This window comes from Neospora caninum, chromosome VIIb, assembly GCF_000208865.1.
Source record: "Neospora caninum Liverpool complete genome, chromosome VIIb".
Classification (NCBI taxonomy): domain Eukaryota; phylum Apicomplexa; class Conoidasida; order Eucoccidiorida; family Sarcocystidae; genus Neospora; species Neospora caninum.
Window position 1 is genome coordinate 2,456,482 of NC_018394.1, and position 18,893 is coordinate 2,475,374.

The window sequence follows — 18,893 nt, forward strand, 5'->3', positions numbered from 1 at the left end:
GGAAACCCGAATATGCACACATCCACATTTCTGTCCAAACACTAGGAACAGAGCCTGTATAGAAATTCAATCCCTGCAGACTGACATGTAGATCTATATGCTTCGTTACCAGATGGACAGGCATATGGATAGATATATACATATTTCGATATGAGTGCAGCAGCTTGTCCATTAACCCTTGTTGACTAAGGGGAGCGTTAAATTCTTCGACTCGTACGTCGTCGAGAAAGCGACATTCCAAAGAGAAGTGCGCCGATGCTAACGTTTTCACTTGTCCAGAGCCGCCTCTGCTGTTCTCGTTTGTCTTCTTCAGTGCCCTCGGAGTCCATGCTTTCAGCGGACATCCCCGATCCTGGATCCCTGTGCACGACATCCGTCGCGCTCTCGGTGTCCTCAGCAGCACTTGAGCACACTTCTGCACGATGCGGACTCGGATGAAAATCCGCTGTAAAGGAATTTCCGTTGGGTCTCCCGCTGACTGCCTCAGTTGGCTTCTGGCACATGGAAGAGGCCCCCGCGGGAGAGTGACTCGGAACTGACCGCGCCGCCGGAACATGGGCCTCGCCGCACCTCACGTCGAGATGACAAGATTCTCCACTTCCATTGTGCAAGAGAGCGGCAGCCTGCACCGGGCCCTCACGGGGATACGCAGAATGCAGGGAAGAGGGACACTGCAAAGAAAAAGCAGAAGTAGAGGCGGGTAAAGAAGAAGAGTGGTTGTAGGACGGGGAGCAATCCTCTCGTTCGCCTGCGACAGAAGACGTGAAAATCTCTCCAGCTCCTCCAAGATGATGCGCTCCCTCACATTCTGCCTGTCCCTCGTTCGCCGCTATGCCACTGGACAAATACCGAAGTCGTTTCGCCGGCTGATATAAACAAGCGTCAGAGCCAGGTGGGGGGAAAGAATAGGAGACCCTGTACAGAGGCGGCGAGTTGCCAACTTGATCGCTCGGACAGAACGGTCCAGAGAGCACCGCATGTGCCTGCGCACCACTCTGACCGTTTCCGCCCTCTGCCTGGCGGCAACGTGCAGCGCCAGGAGGATGTGGAGAAGCACAGGATGGAGTCATGACTTGCAAGCAGGGAGATCTCGGCCTGGGATGCTCCCCGTCGCCTGGCCACACCTGAGGCGATGGAACCTTTCTCTTCAACGCCAGCATGGTACCGGGATGCGCAGATGCCTTTATATATGGACGGAGACGTCGACGCGGAACTACGCCTGCAGGCCTTCAGGTACACAGCACTTTGATTTCGAGGCAAACCAACTCGACATCTACCAGCTACCGTTTCGAAAAAGTCTGGACAAAAACCTGTCTGTCGAGACGTGCTCTCGGGCGAAGAAAAACACGACCTTAAAACTTATTCTTTGAAAAGTGTCCCGCCACCGCGAAACGTATGCATTAAAGTCTGTAAACGTTTATGGTTTCCTGCTCTAGAGTCCAACCGATACAGACGGCGGGGCCAGGAGCTGCGAACCGGGAGACCAGACTTAACAGCGGAACGCGATGTGGAGAGGCCTTTTCATGACCGAGGAGCTTTTCTCTCTCCCCGTCGACGAGACGACTGACGGGAATGCCAGTCCAGGATCCGTCAACTTGAGCAATGTCCTCTGCTGTGACAGTGTGCCTCAAAAGACGTGAGGGGGAAAGCCTTTTGCCATCATAAAGAACTCGCTTGTCTGTGTCTCATAACTGGAGTCATATGCAGTATCCTAGGAACTATACTGTCTCTGTTTATTCGATTTGAGTGATACCTATGTGAACAACACAAAGGACTTGTTAGCTTAAACTGAGGAGTCAAGTTTTGGGGGAGACAGCGGTTAGACGCGCGGGAGGAAGAAGGCGACAGAGTTGACGCTGACGAAAAAAAATGGGAGGCTCCAAAGAGCGAATCCCGAGCGAAGGTACCCAACCGAGGCGGCACAGATGCCGAGCCAGAGCGACTAGAAAAGTCCACCCTCAGGAGCCGAACCAGAGGGGGGGAACGGCGGGAGGTTGCAGCGCATCGCCCGGGGAAAGCCCTTCCTTGGCAGTTGAAAACTCTTAAGAACAAATGACTCGTGAACATGGGAAAATTGGAGTCGAGAGTGCCGGCGGCAGCCTGTTCCCCCACGGTGAACAAGCTCAGACCGCCGGACGTGGGCTAGCGCCGCATGCCTGGGAAGAACTGGCAAAAGAACGTCCGTCGACAGTTCCACAAGCAGAAGCAAATGACGAGGGAGCAGTATCCGCTGACTGAAGTATTTTCTCTGGAAAAGAACACCGGAAGGCGTGCTGCGCGAGACGACCGCGCGAGACTTCCACGGCGCTGTTAATTCGGCGAACAGAGTGGCAGGAAAAAGCGTTCGGGCGAGTGCTGGAAAGACCAGCAAAGTGACGTTTCCTTCGAGTCAAAAGAAGGAGGTCTTCAGAGCTGTCTCCCTTGAAGATAAAGAGAGGAAATGCAGAAGAAAGTAGAGCTTCGCCCTCGCGCCTCACAGTCCTGCTGGCTACAGGTCTGGGTCTTCACGGCAGCCTCATGCAACTCGTACCCCCTTTCGGCTTCTTACCCCTCCGGGGGAGCGTGCGATAACCGTCCGTGGGGGTGTGAGTGTGAACAAGGACGGGGTCTGGGCAAGGTATCTCAGGCCTTCAACTTAACGAGAGGAGAATGAAGATGGAAGAAAGAAATGAGGCGACTGCTTTAAAACCCCTTTCCCCGCAATACACCGTTCAGAAAAAAGCCTGCATGGAGACACCCGCGGGTGCACAGGCAGGCCTCAAGCTGTCGTGTCTCCACATGCTCGTTTCGACATGCAAACATGTGGTAGTGTCAAATATTTTCATTACGGACATATACGTACGTTGCCGGAAAAATGCGCTGCTTTGAAGAAAGCGTACGAGGATCTCTGGTCTATTTGCCACTTCTGAAACGCCTGTCTCCGGAGAGAGACGACCTGTTCTCGTGGGCTACGCCCAGCTGGTGTGGGCAAAAGCAAAAGGGGCTCGAGTGGAAGAGAAAGGAGAAAACTTCCTATCGATCGAAAAGCTGCATAAAGTGTGCAGACTTAATTCTAGACACGCTTTTACAGACAATAGATCTGTTTAGTGCATGGACGATGGTCAGGACTTTCTCACGCACTCAAATTCGAGGGCAGCGACAGAAAAGGCAGTGACAGGAGTGCAAACGCAGAGAAGCACACAGCAGAGGGAAAAACGTAGAAAAGACGACGGGGCAAATGCAGAAAATGGAAAGACGCTGCCTATTGGTTTTTAACGCTAGCCACCGGAAGTCCATCCAGGCTTTAGGGCTTCACGTATGATGTGTTTGCTGTTAAGTTCGGTCAATTCTAACAACCCCTTCTTCTGCAGCACACCAAGGTATACTTTGCTTCCCGGGAAGGCGATTCGCAAGACGAAGCTCGATACGCCTACCATCAGTACTTGCAATATCAAAGATTGAGCAGCTGAAGGTTCACCTTTAAAATGGGCAACAGACCTGGTGCGCCTCAATGCACGGAGTCAACCCAAAACACACCGATGCATAGAGACACATTAACCCGTTACGGAGACATCTGTGCGTGGATGGATCTACGTATCTGTGAATCTATGAAGCAAATTGTATATGCAGTTTGGATGCTAACGATAGGCCTACCTCGGAATAAAACATGTACCCCAGAATCCGACGGTACTTTAGGCAAACTCGACACGACAGAAACCGAGAACTGACATGTCGGCGTTACGGACTACCGAGGCTTCAAATTCTAGGAATGCCTCCTCCGTGCACATGTTTCTGGTTCGTGTGTCCCAGCATCGCCTGCAAGGCGTTAGGGCATCCACTTTTGTTTTTATGAAGTGTCTGAGCACGGACCCCTCTTTCTCAATTATGTTTCCCGACTGTCGATCCTCTGCAGTTCAAGCGAAGACGCCCCTATTAGTCGCCATTGCCTCGTTCTTCGAGCGCAGAGGAGCCTGATAAACGGCGGCTTGGGGCTCTTCAGTCTAGACTGAAGTGGCTATTAATGGTTGCAACGAGACGACGCTAAAAATGTGGAGCGCGAAGACAAAGAACCCAGAGAAGATGAACAGAAGAGCAAGGAAGAAGGGTCGGTTCTAAATTGGTGGCAATTAGGGTGTCGGCGCGGGAGCCTCCCCACACCCCTGCACGAGTTTTTCTTTCGTTAACGCCATAGAAGCGTTTTCTATAAGACAACTTTCGGTGAGAACTAGCAGCGATCTGAATATTTTTTCGACGGAGCCTTCTTGTTTTTGAGAAAAGAAAAACGACGTATGATTTCTGATTGCCTACAGGCGTATGCTGCCTACGGAGGAGAAAAGACGCAGGACGTTCGCGATTTGCCACCTATACCTTTCCACGTCAGCCAGTTCCCTGTTTTTGCCTCACCAAAGATAACCAACGTACTTCAGCGCAGCAGGAATCTCTCGGTGCTCACCTCAGGTGGCGCATCTGAAGCACTTTTCTACTTTCCTATTTTGCCCACTGTTGCCGTCACCTTCGCGGCACTACCTATGGAGTGAAGGGATGGGTTCTGCTCCCTGGGGAATGAAAAGTGCGGCGCAGGAGCAGTCTTTTCCTTTCGCAGGCAAACGCAGTTGGACTTTAAGACATAGAAGGAAAACCAACGAAGCAGGAGCGTGCTCCGCTCCGGACGCAGTTATCGTGAGGTAGTTACATGTTGACTAGGGAGGAATTTCCAGAGAAAATGTGACAGGCGCTTCTCCGTACACTTTCATTCGAAAAAGACAATCGTGTTTATTTATGTTACCGGCTGCACCGCGTGTGAAAATGACAAGTGGCAGAGAGTGCACTTCTTATGCACAGGCTCACGGGAAGTCTTTCTTTCCTCTAAGCCGCAAGTGACGCAGCGGCTTGACAACAGAGCTACGCTTTGGCGTGTATGTACACCACCGTTGTATCGCTCCGGAAGTGTTGGCACCAAAGAGACAGTATTTCGTTTTTCGGCTTAAAGTGTGACGTCCCCTACATACGCGTTTGCCTTTACAGCAATTCGCCTTTGCTCCTTTTGCCTTCGCTCTACGGCACCCGACCGTACACAAGGAATCTTTTCTTTATTCTATGGGTCGGGTGTCAGCCGGCTCCAAACGCTTCCGACTTTCTGCGGCCCGCTTTTTCGTTGCTCCGCAGTACCGCGGCGTTGAATTTCTACGTGTCTTTTCCCTTTTCTCCTTCGTTATACATGGTGTTTAGGAGCCAATGAGATTGAACAGTAGGCGTCATGATTCCTCCACTAGTACTGTCAGCACGATTTGCAGCCGGTGCCAAGAGCCCCTTTTGTCACAGCTCAAAACGAATCTCTTTCTGAATCAGTTCCCTCTTTGAAGGATGGCGTCACGCCTCCGCTATTCTTTCCCCCCTCGTATGCACGGTCGATCGTCTTCAGAATCTTGCATCCGCCTCTTCTTTTCAGCCGTCCTGCTATCGCTCTTCCTATTTGCTATTGCCTCATCGAGCAAATACTTTCCTGCAAATGCAAGCGAGCCTTCCGACCTCTACGCAGTCGTGCTGGACGCCGGAAGCACGGAAACCCGCGTGTCTGTGTACACAGTCGTGTACGAAGAAAACAGGTGCCATGGCGGCCTTGGGCGAGTCACTGTTCAGGTGCCGTCACTTGTTGCTGGAAGTGTCCGCCCGGGAATCGCTACATTCGCAGATGGACAGAGAAACTGGCAATCACGAGGTCATGAAACGTTCTTTGACGGGCTGCTTGCAGAGCAGGAGAGGGAAGCATTCTTCACTCCCGAGGCCCATGACATGGGGGAACAGGTGCGAGCCCTGAAGGCCCGCGCAGATGTTTGATGAAAACCTGTCAAGGGAAAGGAGAGACACACGAGGTTTCTCCGTGGATGCGAGAAACACTGGGGATGGAGGGGCACAGGACGAGGGCGCAGAGGCAAGAGCATGGGGCATAGGCAGACATATCAAATAGTCGATACCAAGAGCAACAAATAAGAACAGGGGTTTGGATACATGCACGAATGTGCAAACGCACGTACACAGAGAGGGGCAGATACAGCTACGCAGCTGGTGGAACCCATAGAGGAGGCGGCTAGATAGATAGATGGGGTGATCCATGTTTTCGCGGAACAGCCCGCTCGTTATTCAGGAGAAATAACATGCTAGACAGGCGGCTTCGAAGAGAAAACCACTGCGTGACATCGTTCTCTTCTCGTTCCGTGAAGGCTCCTTTTTTCCCTCGTACATTTTTTTCTGTTCGCGACTCGCTCGCGTCTTCCTGTTCTTGCTCGTACTCATTCTGTGCGGCATTGTTTCGCTGTTGCCTGTGCAATTTCGTCTCGTTTCCTCGCAGCACGGCATGCTCTTCGCGCAGCATCTCGATCATCTGCAGCGCGTAAAGCAGGCACGAGGCGAAGGGAACGATGAGAAACAGCCAGCAAGAGAGGCTCAGTCTCGCGTGAACGGTGAGCCGCCTGAACTCGTTAACACCGAAGAGGGAGTAGAACTGTATTTGCAGAGGCTGCGAGTAATCGTCAACCGGATCGTTCAAACGGAAGAACAGAAGCGGCGGACATTCGTGTTCTTTCGAGGAACAGCCGGCATGCGGGATTTGTCAGACGATCAGAGGAAGAGCTTGCTCGAGAAGGTGAGACTCTCGGGAGCACAGGCAAACCGTGGAGAGGGGGGATGGCGGACGGTGCGAGGCGACCGGACGAGGCTTGGAAAGGGGTACCACTCTATCGAGAGTCGGGTAAAGCGATGGACGGGCACGCAGGAAAAGAGAGATGGAGAGATGCAACGGAGACGGGACAATTAGGTGCCGCTCGCTGATGGTTGTTGAAAGCCGGACTATTTGCGAACGAAAAGCGAGAGGACGGCGAACGGCCGCGCTCAATCAGAAAGTGGATGCACTTCTCTGGACATACGACCGAGCGCCATTGTGTGAGCGTTCATTGTTTGTCGTGCGCATTCCGTCTTTTTTGTCGTGTCTCTAGATTCGGGCCGCCTTGTCCACTTGGGGCTTTCAGCTGCCGGCGGGTAGCACGGGCGTGAGCATCCTCGAGGGATCCGAAGAAGGCGTCATGCGCTGGCTCATGCTGAATCAACTTCTAGGCAATTTTGACGGGGCGAACCAGCTTATACGGGTCGACCCCGATCATCTGATGAGGCAAAAGGCAAATCGGGACAGCAACTCTTCCGCACCGCACGAAGATAGCCTGGATGAAGATGCGCCCAAGAGCGAGAAAGAGGCTAGACCTGTAGAATTAGGCTCCGCAACAGCCGAAGACCCAGATGTCAGGAAGCAACCGAAAGAGAAACGACGAGCGGGACTCATCGAAATGGGAGGCGACTCTGCACAAGTCGTCATCCAGATTCCCTCCGACCTGCGGCCTTCGAATGTCTACTCACCTCTTTTTTCGAGAGTAGATCTAGTGCACAAAGCACGTGGCAATAAGAGAGGTTTCAAGGCCCTCTTGCCTCCAATCCGCAGTCACCGCCCCGCTGGATTTCCGGGTTCTTCCGTCGAGGATTTCACCGAAGTCGACCTGTGCACCGAACGCCAAATCCTCTACGCGAAGAGCTACGTTGGCTTGGGTAGGTTTCCAAAACGAGGGAGCGCCCACACACAGGCGCTCCCAGGAAACGAGAAGGGGGGGTGCTGTCAAAGAACAGGATGGGGAGAAATCTCTAGATGTCACGTTTGGTCCCGCCGAAGCGGGACTCGCGAAGAGAACTGAGGTCAACAGAAAACAGCACGATGTCCGTTATCTGTGTTGCGTTGAGGTTTCGAGTCCCGCTCCCTTTTTGGTTCACAGCTTCTTTCTTGACGATGCTCTGGCCCGTAACTTCAATCGTTGCCTTCTTCCTCAATACGAGGTCTCACCTCTCCTCTGTACCTTACCGCTGTGGTTGGCTGTTCTCATTCTTCCTTTCGACTCTCTCTGTTTTCTTGCTTTCTTCAAGTTGCTCTCGGACTCACCTTCGCCTTCGTGCTAGGTTCAGATGGGCACTGCCGCCCTTGTTGGTGACGCGCGCATGCATCTTGCGCCTTCCCTGTGTTGTTCGCCTTTCGAATGCCGCCTTGTGTTTTCCCGTTTCTCTTTACGCTCACACCTTCCGCCAGGCGTTTTCGATTCCGCAATTCCCTCGACCTCAGCTGCCGCGTGCTTCTCCGCAGGTCACCGGCGCGGCGTGGTGGAGCACATCCACGAGACAGTCCAGCACGCGTTTGAGCAACGCAAAACCGCCATCCGAGAAGGCCGAGCAGTCCCGCCCACTCGCGAGAGGCCTTTCGAAGTGTCCATCCCGTGTCTGCCTTCAGACGTCCGCGCCCATGTGCAGCTGTCCCACTTGCGCCAAAAGCCTGCCTTCGACAGCGGTCTGTTCATGTCTCTGCATGACCAAGGCGACTTGAGGAGAGACGAACGCGAAACAGAGACACAGGCGGACTCAACGAAACCGTGGAGAGCCACGCGCTACCACCCTGCTGGCGTGCCCCAGACCAGAGAGTCTAGCGATGCTCTCAACAGGCGCATGAAGGCTGACAGAGGCGCCGGGCTGATGGACAGCATTCACCACATCGCAGTGCAAGGAGCCTCCGACACTGTTGCGTGCACGGAGGTGCGGATCCGAACAGAAACGAGGGGAAGAGGAACGGTCGACGAGGCACACAGAGTGACACAGCGGCGGTCACAGCGGCAGAGAGGCTGAGAGAAAAAAACGCCTTGCAGGAATGCGAGGCTCATGCAGAATCATTGAGCAACGCAGATACGTGGCGGGAACGTCTTTCGATTCCAGTATGTACCAGTCCGCACGCTTCTGTCTATTCACAAAACAGCCGTCTCTGTAGGCGCACGTAGGCGTGCTAGTACTTCTCTGGGCAGTTCACTCGGGTACGCCTTCCCAACCTGCATCTGTTCCCGCGGACTCGCGTGAGACGCATGTCGACCTCGCGGTATCCCTCTGTCTTCAAGACAAGCGCAGGTTACGCGGACACGAATTTACTTGGAAACACAAAGAGGAAAGTTTGTGTCCCCTATAGCCAGTCTTGTTTGACAAGAACATTTTCTTTCGGCGTGTATAAATATATCCCTACTTATATACGCCCCGCTGTGTGTATACACGCGTGGCCGTGCGTGATGGGAGCGAAGGCGGGAAGAGACCAGCGGCGCAAGAAGGGAACGGGGATTTGGTTCCTGTGTCAACTAGTATATGCCGATGAAAAGGCAATCACCGGGTTGTCTCTTCCCCTGTTGAGGTGTCTCCCAGTTTCCTCTATTTTTGCTGTCTCGGCCTCTAAACATGCAGCGCGTCGCTCTTACGTCGAACGGCATCCCCGCTTTTCCTTTCACGATTCACCCCGAAATCCCTCTCTACGCGACGGAGGATTTCAACAGCTTCAAGGAGGTTTGTCTCGCTTGCCAGAAAATCGCCTATGCCTCCGCTGTTTTTTCTTTTAGTCGCACGTGCTCTCAACGGCCTTGAAGCAAGACGGAGGCTGTTGAAAGGAGTGGTTTCTGTAGTCTTAAGCCCACACGAAAAAAAAAGGGGAGATCAGGCACATTGGGGGGGTGTTTGCAGATTTGTGTGTCGCCCGATTGTTGACCGTTCATCGCCGGAACTAGGCGCCCCTGTACATCTACACCCCGCTGTGTGCGTTGTATCCCTACATGGAACCTCCTTCATTTCCATGAATCTATGGGCTGGCAGTCGGAGCTCTATGAGTATGTAGAGTTCTCCCGCTGTGCCCCCAGATTCGTCTATATCCTTTAACGATCAGCAGCGGAACTATAACAAGTTGATGCAGACTTCGTGCCTCTAGGGCCCACATCTGTAGACGCATGCATATATATATACATATAAATGTTACATCTCCTTGTGTATCGAGACGTGGTGTACATGATGTGCGTCCACGGTGTTCTCTGGAGAATGCAAAATGCCAGCGTAGTTACAAAGATGTTCTCTTGTGCGCGGGACTGCTTTGTGAGCAGTTGGTTCTCCCTGCAGGACAGCCGCAATTTTCCGGAGCGAAGCTTGCACAGGAGGCAACGCGCCTTTGCAAGATTCGTCAGGTGGAGGATGTGGCGAAGGCAATCCATGTCAGTGCGGGGAGAGAGACAGCGCAAACTGCCTGCTTCGGGTGAGAGGGGAAAGGAGGCAGTCGGAGGCACGCAGCTGTACTCAAGGCGGACGGGGGAAGTGAAGGAGCACCACGAACGCCGCATCAGGCACCGCGTCTTTCTCGAACGAGCACGAAAGGGTACAGAGAAGAATCTGCACAAAAAGCTGAGCATGGAAAGGGGAGCAAACGGCCGAAATCCTCGAACGGGGCGTGCGCCACGGGAAAGGATTCGCGCCGGGGTGCCTTGTTCTTAAAGAAGAAGGGTCTTCTGAGAAGGAAATTCTCTCAAAAACGGTCTGTGTTTGAGAGAGACGATTCCGGTGGCTTTTTCTCTTCTCAGCCTCGTCCTCATGTCGCAATTCCTGACCCGCGTGCTTCGACTGGAAAGGGAGCGTGCGATCTTGGCTGTCAACGCGGTAAGTGACGTATCCTTTGTTCCGTTTCGAGAGCTCCACTTTACTACGGCTCGCTTGCCTCCCGCTCTCCTGTGTTGCCGGGCGTTTCCTACAAGGTTCGCGGCCGTTTCGTGCTTCCCCCGCACTCTGTTCGCAGCGAGCAGCAAATTGACGCCATCGCTATGCCGTTGTCACGCATCCACTCCCATTCGTCTTTCCAGATGGTGTATTCCTCTTCCGGTGCCACGATTCCTAGTTTGTCTGCCAGCCCATCTCGCCATGCATTTACGGAAGCCTTTTTCTTCTGGCATGAGCCTTTCTATTTATCTAGATCCTTATATTTTAGTGCGTGAATCTATTTGCAATTGAAGATGAGACGCACTTCCGCTTCCATCGATTCCCATGACATCTGTAGAAATGCCCTTGTCGTATACATAAGTAGATTCATATATATATATATATAGAGAGAGAGAGAGATGTATATAAAGAAAAGCCTATTTCTGTGTAACCATGTGAGTACGGTGTATCCTGCGAACACAATCTCCGTGGCGTTGTGTGTTCATATTGCAAGGATCCACTATATATATGCAAATGCCGAGGTTACTGGAAAGAAGAGCGATGTGCACGGGGCGTTTCTGACATACTAGACTTGCGACACACTACGTATCGCTTCGGTATTTTGATTCTTTTTGCTACTCCCCATCGGCGTCTATGCCTCAGTTCCGTGTCGTTTGTTTCATCTGTCCCGTACAGGTCGATGGCATCGAAACCTCCTGGACTGCAGCTATCCCCATGCTGTACCTCGCGCACGTGATAAAAGAACGGAAGCAACGATCACCCCCATATGATGGAAACTTGTCATTCTCCTCGGGTGGATCAGCTTCTGGAACAGAGAGCGGAGAGCCAACGCCTTTTATGCATGGCGAGCAAAATCAGAAGGAGCGCCGAGATTCTGACATGACGCGGGAGGAGTTGTAAGGCACACCGGAGATAGGGTCGGTGTCCTTTTTCTCTCAACTGTCTACTGAGGACGTACTTCTGCCACTGGCACTCTCTCCTGCCTAGAAAGTGAAGCGAAGTTGTATCACTGTTAGAGCGTGCAGTGGGCCGTGAGTACACTGCGCGGGGTTTCCTGCCGCGCCTTCCGGTGGGGACATAGGATGGGGGAGAATGCTGCGGAACCAGGCTAAGGAACAGTGCCTTCGTTGTGTGTAACGCCTGGAGCGCTGAGCCTCGACATTCACTGAATGGTCCACACGCGAAAGGATAGAGGCGGGGGAGAAGCTGAGCGGGACCAAGAGAGATTGTCTATCTTTGCTGCACAGGAGTGAGTTGTTTCCAGCGAGCTTTCTCGTGCGTCGATGTGCCTGCGACAAAACGAGTTGAAGGGTGAATACAGAGGGGCGCGTGTACGGAAAGTGCTCTGGTTGTCTTCAGTTCCAATCGCGGCTATGGCAGCTGTGTTGCGCTTGGCGGATACGTGCAACGTGACAGGCTCTTCCCGATGGGTGCGTTGTTACTGGCGCGCGTGTTCATCTAAGCTGCAGGGACGTATTCATCGGAACGGTTTGACGACTGGGAAATGTGAATTTTCAATTTTAGATTAACTTCACAGGCAGGTCCGAGCTCCGGCCACGGGCACACAGTACACCTATCTATTAATACGCATCCAGATGCATGAGCAACACGAGTCGAACGCGTCCGATACCAACATACAGGGGCAGACACCGTCAGCCAAGTTACTCTCAGCAAACACCGCCGCGTTACATGTGTGGGCAGCATATCAGTCTTCATCCGGCTCAACAGCGACGTATAGTGCGGGGCACAATAAATGAAGAAGGGGGTCCAGTTGTGTGGAATCAGAGTTTGTGCTCTAGCATCAGATTCGAAAGAAGCACACGCAGTGTCTAACGTACACTGAGACAAAGTATTGCTAGCCGATTTCGGTTCGGTGGGATGTTTTGGTCGTTCTCAGGAAAAAAAGTACGTTGCTCGAGGGACTTGCTGACTGGCGCGTCGACCTCCTGGTGTCGTGCCTAGGTAGGGAGGAAGTAGAGGACTTTCGTTTGCGCAGACATTTGTCCCCTCTTTGCTACGGCCATTTTCTGTTGAGGAACAGGATACATACCATGCGCCTGGTACAATTTTAGGATATCCGTGCGGAACAGGAGCTCGAGGCTTTTCTTCGTAGTTGCACGGGCTAGATTCCGAAAGGGGTTTAATGGTAGGCACGCGCCTCATTTATGCTTATGCTATATTTCCGACGTGCCTGGTGTGCGCCACCGGGTAGCACTCTCACGTGTTTGGGGTTCTAGGAAGCCGCCGGCAGTGTTTCCGTTTGTAGTAGAGTTTTCAGGATGTTGTTGTTTGGCATGCCGTTCTTCGGAAACAGCTCCGTCGCTCGAGGAAGGCAAGAACAAAGTCATTGCTGAGGGGCAGAAGTGCCTACAGCCCCACTTTATGTGGCTCGGAGTTGAATGGTGGAGTGCCGATTTGCTTAATCGAATCCGTCTTGTACCGGCGCTGCACTAGGCCTGAGTTCCATTGCAGTTATGCCGTATCCTGCCACGTTTCTGTTTTTTTTACATTCATTTTTTAGTGGCGAACCATTTTACAGAGTTCGTAGCGCACTCAGTTGTGTGCTCCGTTCAAAGCTGGCCTGTCTCGTGGTATATCGCAAATCAGTGAAGCCAGCAGTTGTGAGCGAGGAAATTGGGACGTTGTTGCGAGTGGACGCGTCTACATCGTTCATTTCGTGTGCATTAAGGCGTAGGAAGTACCAAGGTGACACCAAACTTCGTAGTCCCTCGGTTTTTGCTTAGGAAATCGCAATTTCTCCAGTTTGCTCTCCGAACATCCGGTGGGAAGACCGATGCTAGGATTGCCGCTTTTCTTTAGCACAGCAGTAGCGGGCGGACCTGCGGAGACAGCGAGGACAGTGGAGGAGCGCACACGAGATCAAGAGGTGATCTGCGATGACCACACCACATGCCACAGGCTGATCAAGTCGGAGTCCGTCCAGCATTTCACCGCCTTTGTTCACATTTATTTCACACGTGTGCACTTTCCTCTCTCTGAGAAAACCAGATGCAAACGTAAAAACGCGTGGCGGTTTTCCGAACATGGAGATGGAAATGTCTGTCGGTGCACAATGATGTTCTTTTTGTCTCCTCTCACCCGGCCCTCTGTATAGCCTGTAGATACCCCCCTTCCCCTAGAGAGAGAGGAAGAACTATTGTTTGGAAGGCAGTTGGGAGCACAATGGAGGCATGCTGGCCATACACACACATTTTTTGCCTGGAAAAAGCACGAAAGGATGGGGGAAAAGGCCGCCAAAGGGGCGGCCTGTTTTCAGCAAACGCGCACCGCGTCAGGCCTGTCTGGCCCCGCTGCACGGCGGTTTTGCGGCGGCTCGCCGCTTTATCGTGGCGACACGTCTCACCGGACGTTTCTGCCGTGTTCGTCTCACTTGGTGTCTTTTGCCGAAAAGTGCAGGCATCTCTGACATCTGCGTGTTTCTCGTTGATCCGTCTCCTGCCTTTTTTCTCCAGTTGGATTCGCTCCGTTCTCGCCGAAGCAGAGACGCCGCGCGCCTCAAACGAACTGCCACACTGGCCGCTCGACGCTCGCAGCCGTCGCCCGCCTGATTCCCGCAGTTCGCAGAGAAGACAGCCTGTGGGTTTTCATTTCCTTGCAGGGCTTTGTTCTCATCTGTCCTTCACTCTCTTTTCTTTTTTCGCTTTCGTGTTGCTTTCTGCCTTTTCTCCACTGTCGATCCCGGCGGAGGCCGTCGCCCTTTCGCGTGCTTCGACTCACCCAGCCACATGTGCGGATTTATCTAGCGCCGCAGAGGCGAACCCGAGCCGATGTCGGCGTCACTGGGAAACACATTCGAGCCCACGTTATCGGACGGCGACTTTCCCGCTGTCTTTCAGTTTTGTCTCTACCCCTCGGTTGCACAGCAAGATGCAGGGATCTAGCGCAGTCGCGGGCCAGCCTCAACCGTCGCTCCGAGACGCTGCTCCCGGCGGCCTCGGAGAGAGAGGCGTCCACGGTTCGTCATTCGTGCAAGGTCCGTGCAGCGGAAGAAACTCTCCGCGCCTGTTCATGCAGTCTTCGCTGACCAATGCTTCGCCCACTCTGTTTTCTCAGTCTGCAACGGGAGTGGCGGTCGACGTCGGCGTTCACCCTGCGGGCTGCGAGAGAAGACTGCGAGACTCCGACGGCGAGGAACTGGCCCGTCCCAAGAGACAACGCCGGGCACAAGTTTCCGCAGAAATGAGGAAGGAAGCCGGTGGCGAGCAGGCCGAGCGTGGTGAACGGCGTCCGGTCGACTCTTTCGAGGAGATCCGCGTCGCAAAGAATGGAGAAGACAAGCAGGCGGACCTCGAGGGAAGGGCAGCGAGGGAGAGGACGGAACACGAAGCAGATACCCGAGAGTCCCCTCGACCCTCGAGAAAAGTTCAAGAGGCCGCGGGTGGGGGCCTCTTTTGCACGAAGCTCCACTGCATGTTTGTGAAAGATGTGAAGCAACCCCGGGGAGCAGCGACACCAGCAGACGCCGGGCTGGTTGTCCCCTCCGCTGTCGAACTGCACAGTCCTTGTCAGCCAGCGACGGGTACGCGCACAGGTCGGGGTTCTCTGTCCTTTACGTTTCGAGCGTGGGGGCAAAGGCTGAAGGCCACGGGGGCTTCACACGGTAGGTGGACCTACGAGGAGCAGGGCGCAGACTGGAGCTCAGTGGTTGACCGCGCCTGCACTTTGACGAGGCAGTCGCCCATTGATATCAATGAGGCGATGCTGCCGAAGCAGAAGGGTGAAGTTGCCGGGGCGGCAAAGTCGAAGGAAGACGGCGAGCACTGCGGACCGAGTGACGCCCCTTGCGTGGGGCTAAACCGCATGTTGTTTGCTGAAGGCCACGAAATGCAGCTGGAAATGATGTTCCCAGAAGAGCCAGTTGCGGATTACGTTGTGAACTGGCAGCGCGGCATGCGACTGGAGTTTGAGCCGTCAAAGCGGCGGCCTTCGGTCCCTCTCGCGCCTGCGTTCGGGGCCTTCCGTGTGGACGGAAAGCGGTACGGTATTCTTCAGTTCCACTTCCACGTGCCTGCCGAACATACCTTTGCCGGGGAGAGGCGCTCGGCAGAGCTCCACATTGTATCCAGGCACGCCGAACACGATTTGCTGGTTGTCGGTGTCACCTTGGAGGAAGCAGATGTCGGGGAAGAGAACGCGTTTTTGGCAGGAATCACCAAAGTGATGCATGCACTCAAGCCCCACATGCCGCCTGCTGAGTCGGTCGCCAAGACGCGAGACACTCCTGCTCCGCCATCCTCTCTGGACAAGACCACCTGCCTCTATGCGGCAGACGTCGAGCAACACGTTGGCATGATGCACGAAACCGAAGTCCGCGACGCCGCACTGAGACGGAAGAGGAACGAAAAGACGCATGGGGAGGGTGGTGAAGACGACGTGAACACTCAGGAGCATGGCCGGCCCTCGCTTGTTCCTTCGGAACATGCAGAGCATGAACGCCTGCCTCCACTGAGTCTGCGCGACTGCTTGCCGGTTGGAAGGAAAACCTTCTACCGGTACCATGGATCGCTGACTACGCCGCCGTGCTCGGAGGTCGTGCTATGGTACGTAGATGCCCTGAGAATGCTCACCTCAAAAACTATGAGAGGAAGCGGTGTAGTCGACAACTCATGGGATTATCAGGAACCGCTCGCCGCTGGACAGGGCTGCACATTTCCACAAAATCTTGATCTTCCGCCATAGGTCTAAAACCGTCACGAAGGCGTGGCCAGGAAAGCCGATTGCCTGTAAACAGCAACTGCAATGTCTGGGATAGACTTGAATAGTCTAGATACAGGGATGATGCCAGTCTGCGGGCCAGGCCCAGTCAGTGGGGCCAGGTAGAACTGTGGGAGAAGGCCGCCTGCGGTGAGCTAGTGTCTGAGTCTCAAAATGACTCGAATGACAACAAACCACAGTGTACTTGCGGTCTGTGTGCTGTGTGGTTTGGCGCAGGTATGTGCTCAAGGAGTCGCTTCCAGCTTCGCCCTCACTGCTACAGCAGCTGCGTGAAATGTTTATCGTCCCTGAGAGCAACAGCAAAGGCAATTATCGCCGCGCACAGAATGCAGAGGTAAGGCTAGATAGGCCCTTGAGTGGCGTTGACATTGTGGGGCCTTCCTCAGCGTGGCTCAGACACTCTCAATTCAGTGGCTTCATGTTCACGTCAGTGGCCGATGACGCTCGGTCGGCATCTCCTGGAAATGAAGAGTGGGGCTGTATGTTGCACGTAGTCGTCTCGAGACGTCCTAGATGCTGATTAATGCGCGCGCTGCGTGTGCCTCATTCAGGGCGCTGCGTACAACCAAGAAACGATTTATGTCGTTGATCATGATGGAGCGACCGCATGAGCCAGTAGTGTGTTGGAGATTTGCCACATCTTCGCGGATGAAGGAAGCCGTGTCGACTTCCCCGTGGGTGTCGACCAAAGAATGAACACGGAGGCGAAGAGGATCAGGATAACTTACCCATCGGCGGTAGAGGAACGGAGCACCGGCGTGCGGTTGCCGTCTCATACATGGAATTCGTGACAGTTACTTGGAGAGCGTGTAGGACGTGACGAAATTGCTTTTTTCTCTTGCAACGCTAAGATTTGGCAAGTCCTAGTAGGAGTGCCAAATAAAGTTATGTAGGCTGGGGGAACCTGGGACTTACAGGAGCCGCTTTCCTAGGTATTTCCATCGGACTCCGTTGTTCCAGTGTGGAATTCACTGGATGACCAATCAGCAGGGTTTTGTGAGGCGAAAATTTGCAGGGGCAGCCTTCGCTGCTGAATAGTTTTCTCGTCGCGAAACGAGTCGCCTCCTCTTTTTAAAAAACAGTGTAACAAGGTATGCTGCAAGCGCTTTCCTGTGTGCTAGTGAAACACAGCTGTTGGTGGTGGCCCGGCAAAGCGTTTCTGCATGGGCTAATTCCACGCGTTTGCATTTGTGTGCTGCTTCGAAATTGTTTTATTTGACAACAATACTTCCAAAGACAACATCCCGAGCCGCTGTACGACACAACTGAATCTTTTGCCTAGAGATACAGAGACGAGGCTCCGTGAAGCGGCATTGATATGCACGCGTGTGAGTTTTGCATCCCGCTTAATGGACTCCGCGAGTTCCTGGCTCGACTGAGTTTGAGCTGTCGGCAGTGGATTACCTCAGTAGTCTCAGTGTCGAGCACGTACCGTTGCTTTCTTGTTGAACACGCACCCCTACTTGTGTATAAGCACTGAAATAGGTGTATCTCCCTCAATTTGGCTTCCTATCAGCCGTATTTGCCTACCGGGCCTTCGGCTTGAAGCGATTTCTTTGCATGTTTTTCACTGTGTCTAGGGTCATGCACGGATGCCTATAGACTTCCTAGGCCAGGTAACAGTTATTTTCATTACCGCTGTATGCCTGTTACTGGACATTGGCTAGGTCGGTTGTGACTGGCGGCAGTCCAGCCGGTTCAACATGCAGCTGCAGACGAGAGAAGCTTGGACTGATTTGAAGATAGACAAACACCTTATCTCGTGCTCACTATGTAGTCACTCAGTAAGCAGACGGGCGAGCCTTTAGGATTGGCCGCTTTTGCAGTATTGAAGTCATTACGACTCGTGATGATGTATTCAAACAGCCTACCAATTGTGTAAGCCGTCTCCACGTGGTAATTAAAAGGCATATCTTGCCGGCACCCGCGATGTCAATCCACACTAGGCAAACCTAGCGCCTCCTACAGTGGAACGTGGAAGGGCGTCTATCAGATTGAGAGACTGCCATTCGGCTGATCATTCGAGTATGATTTTGATACCAGTTACGCGTCTTGTTACGTAATTCCGCTTCTCCGTACCAGTATTTCTGTAGTCATACCTACAAAAGCGCGTTCTAGCAGGAAGAGAGAAAAAAGCTAACGAAGCGGCTCTGACACAGGACCTATTACCAGTAGTAACACGGACCACACGGCTCCAGTTGCACAAACAACGATATACTACGATTCCGAATGCCCACCGAGTCCTGGCGCCCGCTGTCCCAGCGCGGATCTGGGATTCATGAGGAAACAAACACCTAGAGAGTCTATCCCTTCAGGGTTGACAACATCATGATCGGGCACGCTACTACGTGAAGCCCTCTGTTCTCTGTAGAGTCGCACTTTCCCGTTAATCGCGACTTTTGGAGAGGTAGAGGAGTGCCACACACTGAGCGTTTACTGACCGCACATTTGAGTTCGTCGCCGTCTGACTGATGGATGCAACGCTTATCGCACCTCTCTAACAACGAGCCAGGTACAACAACATGAAAGAGATTGTGCGGGCCCCTCACAAGTTAAAAACGTGTCTAGCTCTGGATTGTCTTGTC

At 53.3% G+C, this 18,893-nt stretch overlaps 2 protein-coding genes across 2 annotated transcripts; both read left to right on the forward strand.

Annotated features, from left to right (window-relative positions):
* Nucleotides 1-5,772: 5,772 nt before the first annotated feature.
* On the forward strand, nt 5,773-11,472 carry NCLIV_0269 (GDA1/CD39 (nucleoside phosphatase) family domain containing protein; the record flags this gene model as incomplete). The annotated part of the gene is made up of 8 exons (XM_003882890.1): nt 5,773-5,784; nt 6,329-6,622; nt 6,972-7,572; nt 8,135-8,598; nt 9,286-9,384; nt 9,969-10,117; nt 10,440-10,515; nt 11,248-11,472. The coding sequence occupies 8 exons, from the start codon at nt 5,773-5,775 to the stop codon at nt 11,470-11,472; spliced, it is 1,920 nt and encodes a 639-aa protein (XP_003882939.1).
* A 2,988-nt stretch (nt 11,473-14,460) lies between these two features.
* Nucleotides 14,461-16,919, forward strand: NCLIV_026960 (putative carbonic anhydrase domain containing protein; the record flags this gene model as incomplete). The annotated part of the gene is made up of 3 exons (XM_003882891.1): nt 14,461-16,133; nt 16,525-16,642; nt 16,860-16,919. The coding sequence occupies 3 exons, from the start codon at nt 14,461-14,463 to the stop codon at nt 16,917-16,919; spliced, it is 1,851 nt and encodes a 616-aa protein (XP_003882940.1).
* Between the last annotated feature and the right edge of the window lie 1,974 nt (nt 16,920-18,893).